Source organism: Mustela nigripes, chromosome 12 (assembly GCF_022355385.1).
Source record: "Mustela nigripes isolate SB6536 chromosome 12, MUSNIG.SB6536, whole genome shotgun sequence".
In the NCBI taxonomy this organism is placed as follows: Eukaryota; Metazoa; Chordata; class Mammalia; order Carnivora; family Mustelidae; genus Mustela; species Mustela nigripes.
The window spans coordinates 99,170,970-99,183,091 of NC_081568.1; the positions used below are offsets into that span (position 1 = coordinate 99,170,970).

At 38.6% G+C, this 12,122-nt stretch overlaps 1 protein-coding gene across 8 annotated transcripts in view; it reads left to right on the plus strand.

Moving 5' to 3' along the window:
• Positions 1–12,122, plus strand: part of ARHGEF28 (Rho guanine nucleotide exchange factor 28) — a 317,878-nt gene that overhangs the window by 227,138 nt on the left and 78,618 nt on the right. For all 8 annotated transcript variants that reach the window (XM_059418064.1, XM_059418061.1, XM_059418063.1 and 5 more), the window contains 3 exons: positions 2,294–2,336; positions 7,549–7,672; positions 8,010–8,142. In XM_059418064.1, the coding sequence (XP_059274047.1) occupies positions 2,294–2,336; positions 7,549–7,672; positions 8,010–8,142 (300 nt within the window). The remainder of the gene's footprint in view (positions 1–2,293; positions 2,337–7,548; positions 7,673–8,009; positions 8,143–12,122) is intronic.

Sequence of the window (12,122 nt, forward strand, 5' to 3'; positions counted from 1 at the left end):
AAAAAAAAAAAATTTAAAAAAAAAAAAAAAAAAAAAAAAAAAAGAAAAAATACCATGTGTGTGTTTATTTGTGTGTGTATGTGTGTGTGTGTAATTTCATGAGTCTTTTCTCCAGGTCTCTTAACCTTGATTTAGGTTGGGATTCCTTCAGTGGCACCTTGGCATCTTTTCACGGATGGTCCTAGATGGGGAACCAACTTCATACCTTAACCATTTAGAAAATGCTTCTAAGTTTTTGTAGTAGGCAAAATGGCAGCCTTGACATTATATCTGTAGCGTGACTAGTTTGTAAGTCAGTTCAGAAGTTTGAAGTTGTTGACCAGATGACTGAGAGGAAATCGATTGTTTATAAGGGAAAAGAACCCTGATTTATAAATTCTTTAATGAATAAGGAAGGGTGTCTGCCTTACATACAATCCTTAAATCTTTGCATTTGAGTTAGAATTAAAAATTGAGTTAGAATTAAAAAAAAAATCAAATGTTTTGACTTTTCTGTTAATAGAATCTTACATTGAGACCATGTTATTTAAAAATAGGGCTATTTCAATGAAATTTCATCTCCAGAAGGTAGGAATCACAAATAGGGCATTGAAGGTTGAAGCTACATAATAAATGTACAAAGATTCAATGGGTAAACCATACGTATATGAGGAATAAATTAGCTTTTAGAGAAGAGGGAATAATTTTAACTCTGTGTGTGTGTGATCAAAGCATGGGAGTGAAAGCCTGGCTAGTTCAAAGATGTGATGTTTCATTTTTTAGTTCATTTAGAGTAATCAAAGGTAAATTGACATTTACATGACCTTAAATTCTTTCTTGATGTGTTTGTATTGAATAGTCCTACAAATTTTCTCTATTTGAACAGAATTCAAGTCTCCTTTCACCCCAGTTGGAAGCTCCTATACATGAGCTGTAATACAGATATACAAGAAATAATAGCGCTTTGGCCTTCTTTATTCTTATTTGTGTTGTTTTCTCATCTTTGTCCCTTCTAAGAGGTTACTTATTATTATTTCTCATGGTTTTGGGGGGAGGCCAAGGGTACAATGATGTGGCAACATCATTTAATGCTTGTATATGCAAAACAAAATCCTATCCTGTAATTCCCTCTGGTACATTGTGTGTTTAGATAGACAAGAACATTCTCCACCATTATAACCTCACCAAGAAGGACCGAAGTGTTTTACTTTTAAGAATTTGAGGAGTGAAGTGAACGTACTTCTGAAAATCATTGTGCACTGTTAAGTGGAACCCTATTAGACTTTGTGCAGTTGCCTGAGGCTGGTTCCGTTAGTTTATTAGCTTGATTGTCTTGAACATGTGACTTAATCTCTTGGTATCTCAGAATGTTCACAATAAGCATGGTGGTTTCTGCTTATGAGTTAATTTGAGGACTGTTTAATAGTGGCAATAAAATCCTTCAGATTCTTCAAAGCAGATTTTGTATTACATACAAGGTAGTGTTAGATTGAACATTGATATTTACACATTTCAGGGGATATGTGTTAATTGGTTTTCCTTGTGTGTCTGATGCACTTTCCTTTGTGAACTGGTTTTGCCTCTTCACTCTTCTGGACTGTAGTGGTAAAGGAAATGTCCTTGCTCTGTAGATGGGGTGCTCCACAGTATCCTCTCCCTGCTTCAGTCTCTCTCACTGTCGACATCGGTGTCTCTGCTCAGTCCCTGTAAGGAGCGCTTCAGTTCTGGAAACAAGATGGTGCTCAGCTTCCTCCCTTCTGTCTCCCATCTCCCTTGCCCCCAGGTCCAGGGGGGGAAGTGGTCCTCCCTTTCCTACCACAAAACACCTCTCTGAACTGGCCACTGCTAGGATTTTATGAAGGCATTGCAGCCATATTAAAAGGGACTCTTCCTTATGCTGACCTTCAAGACTTTTCTTTTGAGCTTCCCTAAAAGGCAGCCAACATACGTATTGATTCTGTATGTTAGGGAATTAGTATTACAAGTAAGGGATGAAGCTCTGATGAGAAACATCCAAAAAGACAGAACTGATTTTCTTCCATGCTGAAACTGCTCGCTGCCATCTGCTAATGCCAGATTCACAAAGTCATTGAATGTCGCCATGTGATGCCCACCCCATTCTCTCCAAACTAGGGACAGTGATAAAGCTACCCAGAGCAATGCCCTACTTACGTAAGATGACTGATTTCCTCGATACTCTCTAACTGATGGTGTGAATAATGATAAAATATGGTTGAGTGTGTACATTTTAGACTAACACATGACTGCTAGCTTGTCTGCCTCAGTTTTCATTTTATTGTTCTGTGTCTTGTAGAGCAAAGAGCTTACAGCCTACCGGAGCCACCAAGAGAAAAAAGGTATTTTAACTGTTCCAGATTTCCCGAGGGTCTGCTTGCTGTCTTTGGAAATGTTTGCACACGAATTCTGAGATCCGTTCCATAGTTTACGAGAGATTTCTGTGCAATGAGGCTGCCAGAATACTTTGCTCCAAACTTGCTACTTTGAGTCCCCAGAGCTGCAGGTCTCAGGACTGTGGACACAGTGTTCTCTTTTGGGCTTTTTTTCAAAGACAGACACCTCCAATGGCCTGGACCAAAGGGAGCAACTGTGTGAGGATCACCTGCTTTAGAAAGGTATTAGGTTCTTGCCTGGTCTGTCTACCGTGACAAGAAGACTTGCTATGGGAACAGGCCCCAGGCTGGTCAGATGAAGAAAGCAAATAGCCGCCTCTGCTGTATGTCCTTTTGGAATACGGCTTGGAGTGGTTGGTTAACTTTGAAAGAAAGAGTGAGTGATAGAAGTATTTTATTTATTTATTTTTATTTTTAAATTTTTTAAAAGATTTTATTTATTTATTTGACAGAGAGAGATCACCATAGGCAGAGAGGAAGACAGAGGGGAAGGGGGGAAGCAGGCTCCCTGCCAAGCAGAGAGCCCAATGCGGGGCTCGATCCCGGGACTCTGGGATCATGACCTGAGTCGAAGGCAGAGGCTTAACCCACTGAACCACCCAGGTGCCCCAAGAAAGTATTTTAAGCATTAACAGTTTTCTGGTTGATAGGTCTGAAAGCTTTAAACCTCAACTTCTCTCTTCTCCAGAAAGTCAAAACTGTTGCTGGAGTCAGGCTTTGGAAGCTGACCAGCAAGCAGGCAGGATTGTTGAGTTTTACTGGTCTTGAGTAACTGCTCATAAGTCACACTGAGAAATAGTCCTTGGGTTATGTGCAAATCCAGTGTCAGATATGGTATAAATGTTTGGCTTGAGGAGACCGTGTGAAAAAGGAAAATGGCTTTAATTTGGGCTCAAAAATACTAAAATTTGGGACTTTTAAATAAATATATGACTTTTTTTTCGAGAAAAAGGGATACCTAGGTGGCTCAGTTGGTTAAGCCTCTCACTTTTGATTTTGTCTCAGGTCATGATCTCAGCGTCATGAGATCGAACCCTGGATCAGTCTCCGTGCTCAGCAGGGAGTCTGCTTAAGATTCTCTTCCTCTCTCTCTCCAGCTCCCCCACCCCCCAACTCTCTTTCTCTAAAAATAAATAAATAAATCTTTAATTCTTAAAAAAAAAATAGTATCACTGAGAAAAAGCCTCCATTTATTCATTCCTATTTTTTTGAGACCAGAATAGAAATGTTCAGATGATACAAATAGGAAGACTAAGGATACCCTTTACTGATAGGATGATGATGAAGAAGACATGGCCATGATGGAGACAGTGATGATAGCAAAAGCAGCAAAAACTGACCCATTGGGTGTTTTTACATTTACGTTGGGTACACTGAGTACTCATGTTGGCAGTTGACTCACTTGTGGAATTTGATCATCATCCTTGTTATCATTTTGGTTAACAGTCTTCTCCCTGTCATCTTTTTAACTATTGGAGAAGTAATGGGCTGATATAAATTTTTTTTTAGATTTTTTTAATCAAAAATATTTATTCTCCATTAAGACAGGGGCTTAAGAAAAAGCCAGTGTTCTAATTGGTTAAATATTAATCTATAAAATATTTTAACTTGGATGTATAGGGAGTATCCTTTTCTTATTTCTTATTTTGTTACTTGTTTTTGTCTCTTCCTTAGTCTGTGTTGGTCTACATCCTCAAGGCATCTGACTTTCTCAGTCACATCCCCTGGTGTATCTAGTAGAGTACATCTTTCATTTCACTTAGTCTCTGCTCAATAACTTATCGGATACTCTAGTAGGATCCAGAGATCCTAATGCTAATTAATGCTTTGCTTCAGTCATATTGTACTTGAGGAACTTGCCTTCTTTGAAATTCTCATATTTATATTCATCACTTGGTTACTGGTAAAGTATGCAGATGGGTGAAAGGGAGCCCACTCCAGACTTTGTAGGATCTTTTCTCTAGGAGAAGATACTTCATCTCTGTCAAGTTTTTTAAATTCAAAATATAGTAGTATTTAATTCTCTAAAAATGTTAGTTTATATAGCAGCTGACAAATACAGTTTAGTACTTTCAATATAAGTATATAATTCTTTTTTTTAAAGTTTTTACTTAAATTCCAGTTAGTTAACATACATTGTAATATTAGTTTCAGGGTGTACCAACTTCTTTTTTTAAATTAAAAAAAATTTTTTTACAGGGTGTACCAACTTCTTAATGACTATAAGTCATGACTGTTATTTTATTAATATCCTCTGTCTTAAATGTGTTAAATTTATTACTTGATATATATATATATATATATATATATATATATATATATATATGCATATTTTAATGTGAGCATCTGAATGTCCAGAAAAGTCCCATTGTGTCTATTTTCTGTTGGGATATTGGGGATTCCTTTTAATACTTAGCTGTTCATCTCTTTGAAAAATAAGCTATAGATATTATAGGTTTAAAAGTTAAGATGAGAAGGACCTCTAGTCTGAAGGTACTTAAAATATCTTTATTGAAGAGGTAATGCTGTGAGAATCTCTGAGAAATGCTGTTTATAAAACTTTGAGGATGATTTCATTGGTTGTCAAATTGATCATAGAATTTAGGCATCTTGTTCTCAGATTGGAAGAGAGTTTAAATTTTTTTTCCAGATTCTTATAAAGTGAAAAGCTTTTTTAAATCTGTTGGGAAATTAGTTGGGGATTTTTCCCTTCTTAGTTCTTACCTAATGTAACCGATTGTTACATAGGTGAATATAGCATTGTTAGATTTGAAACATGGAATTAACCAGCCTTCAGCATTTGCCCAGAAGTTATAGTGTGTTATTCATTTTCATAATGTGACAATGGATCATGTCCCTGATGTTCACATTTCTACCGTGTGGGGTGGCTATTGTTAGTTCTTAATATTAAGTGTTTCAGTATTTTTTTGTTTACTTGCTCATGTCTCAGGTCTTCTCAACATTTTAAGTAAAGAGTAAATGGTATGATTTTATGTAATTTTGTAGTAATATACAGGATATATGAAAATTGTGGTCCACTGAAAGGTTTTAGATCAAAACTGAAATGTTTTTGATATGGTCTTCTGTAATATGGGGAATTGGGAAAAGAGTTGGATAAACAGATTTTCTTTGATTTAGGAGAGTAGAGGGGTGCCTGGGTGGCTTAGTAGGTTAAGGCTTCGATTCTTGGTTTTGGCTCAGGTCATGATCCTCAGGGGCATGAGATCAAGTTCCCCGATTGGTTCCTGTTTAGTGGGGAGTCTGCTTGACATGTCGTCCCTTGCCCTTCTCCCCATTCATGCTCACTAGCACTCTCTCTCAAACAAATAAATCTTAAAAAAAAAAAAAATCTTTAAGACAGTAGTGTTGTGTTTTTGCTGGGAGGTAGGTAGGGGGGAGGACTTTTTGACCTCACAGTCCACATTGATCTTAGTATTCTTTAATTCTGTGACTGATGTCTCCTCACCAGATTGTTCTTATCATAGACATTAGAAGGCACTTGGTGAGGTCACAAAAGGTATTCTGAACATCATTCTTTTGAAGACCTCAAATTTGTTTTTCACCTCCATTCCCCAAGTGAGCCTGTTGAATAATATGTCATGAGCTGTGCAAATTAGGATGCTCAAAAAACAAGAGGTAGGGAAATTTATAGATACATTAGCCAGTTAGCTATCTAAGGAGGTGGTTGTGGAAATAGGAAGGAAATAAGAAAGTCTTAAGTTCTTTTTGTCACTTGGAGTCGTCATAGGGTATCTTCAGTTTCATCCACCCTCTTTCCTTTCTAAGTTTTTTAGCTGTTTTCTCTAAGTAGCAAACCCACTTTGACTTACTGTGCAGAATTAGAGTTAGTAGGACATTCACTGTCCTGCCTGTGCCTTTAGCTTTGCATGACCAAGAGGCACTTCTGAAGCTATTTATCATCTTTTCTAGATGCATTCATAGGTTTGAACTCTCAATGATCAAACGCAAATAATTATATTTTAATCTTTATCTAGTATAAATAACCAGAAGTTTTCATTTAATAATGTATTAGATAAGTACATAAGTGTGCGAAGGGGCCTTAGAAATAATTTTAAGTCTAAGCCTGTCATTAATCAGATGAAATATACTAAAGTCCTAAGATTTGTCACTGGACTCATTGTCACAAAATGTGATCATATATTTTGGTGCCTATCAGTAATATGATAGTTTTTGAGAAGTATATCCCAAAGGTGAATGTGTTATCCACTAATGCGGATGAATGAGAAGTTTGGGAGGTAGAAGAGACTTTGGGTACAGAATGTTTCACAGAAGTGTTACCTGGTTTTACATACTTGGTTGATCTTTAATATATTCTCCCTCTCTCTCTCTTTCTTTCATCTCTGTCCATAATAATGTTAGAAATAAAAGGCTATCAGAAAGTTTCAGAGGAAATAGAACTTTTAATAGGTGGGACTTTTTTTTTCCCCTAAGGCATGATCTTATGGCTTAGGGGAAAATAAATGTTTCAGGGTGTTAAAAGATTGGATACCATTATCTTTAGGTTGCCTTTTATGGTGGGGAAGTTATCAACAGCCTTCTCTCTTTTACAGCCTAGGGAGTCTCAGATTGTAAATAGCCTGGTTGAGTGGGAGAGACTGAACCAAGGGGCAGGCAGTCTGCTTCTCAAGCTGTATTAGCAAAAGAAATGTGTATCTTCTGAGTACTATCTCTATGTTCCAAAAATAAATAAAATGCAGTTTCCTATTACTGGTTATTTGCCTTCTCTGTGCCCTGGGAAATTTCTGTTGGCATAGTAAATAGGGAGATGAGTGTTTGCAGGGTAAAATTGTAAGTGCAAGGTTTCCTTTATTTCTCTAGTATTGTATTATGAAAAATTTAAAGTATACAGAAAGGTGAGGGAATTATATGCTGAATACCCATTTCTACCACTTAGATTTATAATTGATAACATTGTGAAATAGTTGCTTTATCATACGTCTGTTTATCCATCTATAAGCTATACTTTTAGTAGATTGTATCTTTATGTTTAGAATAACCATTAAAACCTAAGCAAAAAGTGTATATACACACCTATGTGTATATATATATATATATATATATATATATATATATATATGTCATTTTTTACTCCCTCTCTAAGTCCTGATAAGCCATGGTAACAGATTCTTTTTTGTAGAATTCAGGAAGAAGAATGGGATAAATACATTATACCTGCTAAGTCAGAGTCTGAAAAATACAAAGTGAGCCGAACTTTCAGCTTCCTCATGAATAGGATGACAAGCCCTCGGAATAAATCTAAGGTAATTAAAGTTCTCTGCCCATCGTGTTTAAAATGTAGCTGGTTCCATATTTTGGCAGTGAGTATAGTTTTCACTTAACCTTTAAAGTCACCTGTCTGAGATTTCGTACACATGTTCTCAAAGACCTCTACACTTCTTACAGAATATTGTCTAAGTCGTTGGAAGTACAGGATAGTGGTAGGCTGGATTCATTCTGGCATTACTGTACTCTTCTGCATGCCGTCCTTATGTGCAGACAGAAAATGTAGAGACTTTGAATGGCTTCTGTAAGTACATGGCTCTCAGCACATGTCTTCTCTCATTTCTCTCCACCTGACGGTTGCTGTTGAATCTGAAGACAAAAAGCAAGGATGCCAAAGACAAAGAGAAGCTGAGCCGACATCAGTTTGTCCCTGGAACATTCTCTGGGGTTCTACAGTGTTCGGTTTGTGACAAAACGCTCCTGGGGAAAGAGTCATTCCAGTGTTCCAGTAAGTTCTTGGGCCCAGTGTGTGCTGTCTTTGCATTTTGTGTCCCCAGACAGTAAGCGATAGGAGAAGAGGGCTATTGTTTTTTGCCTTTTTTAAGATTTACTGATTTATTTTAGTAGAGGTCGAAGGAGAGGGAGAGAGAGTCTTAAGCAGACTCTCTGCTGAGCTTGGAGCTTGATGCAGGGATTGATCTAACGACCCTGAAATTATGACCTGAGCCAAAACGGAGAGTCAGATGCTCCAGCGACTGTGCCGTCTGGGCGCCTGGAGAGAGGGCCGTTGTTCAAGGTAGCGTTGCATGTGTGATTTAAAAACCTACCGAGCAGTGACCCCTGATGGTTAGAGTCAGTGATTTTTGTCCACAAGTGACAGCCCCCAGAACCTCAGACCTGTATATCTCACTGCCTACTTGATGCCTCCACTGGGGCATCTAAACAGCTTCTGGGAAGTTGCATGTCGGAAGTGGAGCTCTGCTTTCCCGCTCCTGTGCCCGCGTTTGGGCTGATCTCTCCATTAATGGCCACCCTAGTGCGCCAGTCAGATGCTCATGGCAAAAATCTTGGGGTCTTTCTGTATGCCTCTTTCTCACATCCCACATCTAGGCCTTCAGCAATCCCCTCGGCTCAGTCTTCCCAATAGGTACGAAAGCCTTTCACCCTGTCGCTGGTACCACCCCGGTCTAACGCCACCCTTTCAGTAGCTTTCTCACTGGTTTCCTTGTACTTTTAGCACAAATTGCACACTTCTGAAAACGTCTGTTCTCAAAATATCGACCAGAGTGAGCTTGTGAAGGCACAGATGCCCGTGTTCCAGATCCTCCAGTGGCTTCCTGTCAACCCCCAAGAAAGGCAAAGGCCCTGACAATGGGTGCAAGTCCCCATCATCTCTCCCGTTGTCCTCTCCCCCTTCCTCCCTCTGCTGCAGTCACTCTAGCATCTTTGCTGCTCCCTCAGCCTGGCGGGCATACTACCACCAGAAGGCCTTTCCCGGCTCTTCCTTCTGCCTGCTGTGCTTCTCTCCCAGATCAATCTCAGGGACTGGTTGCTCCCTCACCTCCTTCAGGTCCGTTCAGATAATATGTTCTCAGTCAGCACTCTCCTGACCAACCCTGTACTTGGCTCACACCAGGGACTCAGAGCAACCCTGTCTGTGGCCATCATCACCCAGAGACTTCTGGTCTCCCAGACCAATGGGACAAAAACCAATCTCACAACCCATATATCAAAAGGCTTCCTTCTGTGTGAATGGTACAGGCTCACTCCTTGGGCATGCTGAGTCCCTTTCCCTGTTGTCCCCATACCCAATACCATTCACTCCTTCACTACCTTTATTCTGAATAAGTACTTGTACCACATCACTTTTTTATCTACTCACATCCGCGTAAGGACTTCTCTCCCTTCTTGTTTCCTGAACTAAGCCCACACTTTGCAGATAGGTGCATTTGGCTCCATTTGTGCTTACTAATCCCACAGTCAGTTCCCTCTTCAGCCTTGGTTTATGGCCAGAAGCCTTGCCAGGCATGTTGTCTTTACCTCCCACCATGTGTGTCTCCTGCCTCTGACCCTTCGCTTCTGATGATCTCCCTCCTCTTTGCTTCTCCCAACTCTTGTGCATCTGTCTTGATTTCTTACCTCATCTTGGGAGGTCTTTCCTGACCACTGTGTCCAGAACTTCTGTGTACCACGTGTATGATCTATTTATCCTATTCCATTCCGTGCTGGATTACGGACAGCCTCTTGTTTTTTAACTACTAAAATAGACTTCAGGGACTAAAATGATACTGTGATCCTTCTGTGTCCCCTGCAGCCACTCGCACAAAGCCCAGCCCTTGGGCATTCCTCTGTAGTTAATGACAGACAGAAAACCGGGACGGGGGTTGTGGGGAGGGAGGTGGGCTCACTGAAAGGTAGACTCTAGTGTAGCTCAGAGCATGTTGGTTCACAGAAAAGTTGGTCAAATGGATGGCCATAAAAGTTTGAGTGGAAAATGCAAATGACTGAAAATATGGAGGATGTATTTATTTTTTTAAAAATTATTTTTTAAATGCATTCAGACTCATAAAAGATACAAGGCTTAAGGAAAAATTAAAGTTATCCCAAATCTTACTAACTAGAGAAGATGGCTATCCATACTTTAATTGAGTCCATGGTAATTATTTTAAAAGTTAGACATTTATGCAGATATTTTATTTGATATGAAATGTGTTTAATTTCTCCTTACTTAGGGTATGTTTAAGTTTTTCCCAATTTTTTCCCAACAAATAATGTGGTAAGTGGCATTTCTTTGCACATAACACTGTCCACATGTTGTTTTTTTTAATGACTTTTATTTATTTATTTGAAAGAGGGAAAGAGAGATTGCAAACTAGAAGAGGGGAAGGGAGAGAGGAAGAGAGTCTCAAGCAGGCGCCCCACTGACCAAGGAGCCTGACTTGGGGCTCGATCCCAGGACCCTGAGATTGTTACCTGAGCAGAAACCAATAGTCAAACACTTTACCAGCTGAGGCACCCAGGCACCCCAACACTGTCCACATTTTGGGCTATTGTCTTACATTCTAACATCAGTATGAGAATATGATATGTTTCCTCTTTAACACAGTTTTTAAAAAGTTGAAGATTCGGGTGCCTGGGTGGCTCAATGGGTTAAGCTGCTGCCTTCGGCTCAGGTCATGATCTCAGGGTCCTGGGATCAAGTCCCGCATCGGGCTCTCTGCTCAGCAGGGAGCCTGCTTTCTCCTCTCTCTCTCTCTGCCTGCCTCTCTGCCTACTTGTGATCTCTGTCTGTCAAATAAATAAAAAAAATATTAAAAAAAAAAGTCGAAGATTCATAGTCTTTAAGAAGAGGAGTGTTGGGGATTTAAACTTTGGTTATTAAGTTTTTTTTACATAGGGCAAGAGATTTTGACATTTATAAACTCAGCCGTTTCTGGTAAATCCTATTTTATGTGTGTGTTTTTGTTTTTAATTGTGAAGGTTACTATTTCTAATTTTAAAAATGTGATATATTAAACAAAACATAATGTGGGTATTCAAAATTCCGGTGTTTGTATTCTTATTTAAAATCTGAGTTTCTAGGGTTTTTTTTTCTTTTACACATACTATATTTCTATAAAATTATTTTTGTTTATAAATAGGTTTCCCTGCTTATATTTAGATGTTACAGTACTTGGTGCACAGAAGTTGACGAATCACAGCTTCATTGCAGATTTAGTTTTCCTAAAATTCTATTTATTTATTTGACAGACAGAGATCACAAGTAGGCAGAGAGGCAGGCAGAGAGAGAGAGGAGGAAGCAGGCTCCCTGCTGAGCAGAAATCCCGATGTGGGGCTCCATCCCAGGACCCTGGGATCATGACCTGAGCCGAAGACAGAGGCTTTAAACCACTGAGCCACCCAGGCGCCCCAGATTTAGTTTTCTTAAATATAAAATTACCCTTTTAATGCCTTTCATTGCCGTTGACATTGATTTTTACCTTCTCTAAAATTAACGTTCCTCTTGCTTTCCTTTTCTTTGTATTTTCCCTATTTATGTGTTTTTATTATTATTATTTTTTATTTTCTGTGTTTTCAGTTTGGGGTGTGTGTCTTTAATTTAGCTGTAGTTAATCTGTAACTGAGAGATACAATTCTATAACAAGGCTTTTTTTTTTTCTTATTTACATTTAATTTTATAGCTGTCGACTATCTTTTATAGTTCTTTGCTCTTTTTCTTGATGTCTGATTTAGCTATTTATACCATGTGTTGTTGGTTTTTATGTTCTCACGGATATGGCAAGATAAGCTCTTGTACTATCTACTTGTGGTAAATTTTAAGGCTTATACTTGAATGTTCTTTAATTCCTCTTATATTTACCCTTTTTTCCCTAGAGTCTATTGGTATACTAAACTACTAAATTATTATTTTTATGTTGTATGCTTAATCTTTGAAGAATAGTGTTCTTTTTCAAGAATGATTTGATATTTGTACTCATTTCTCTGTCT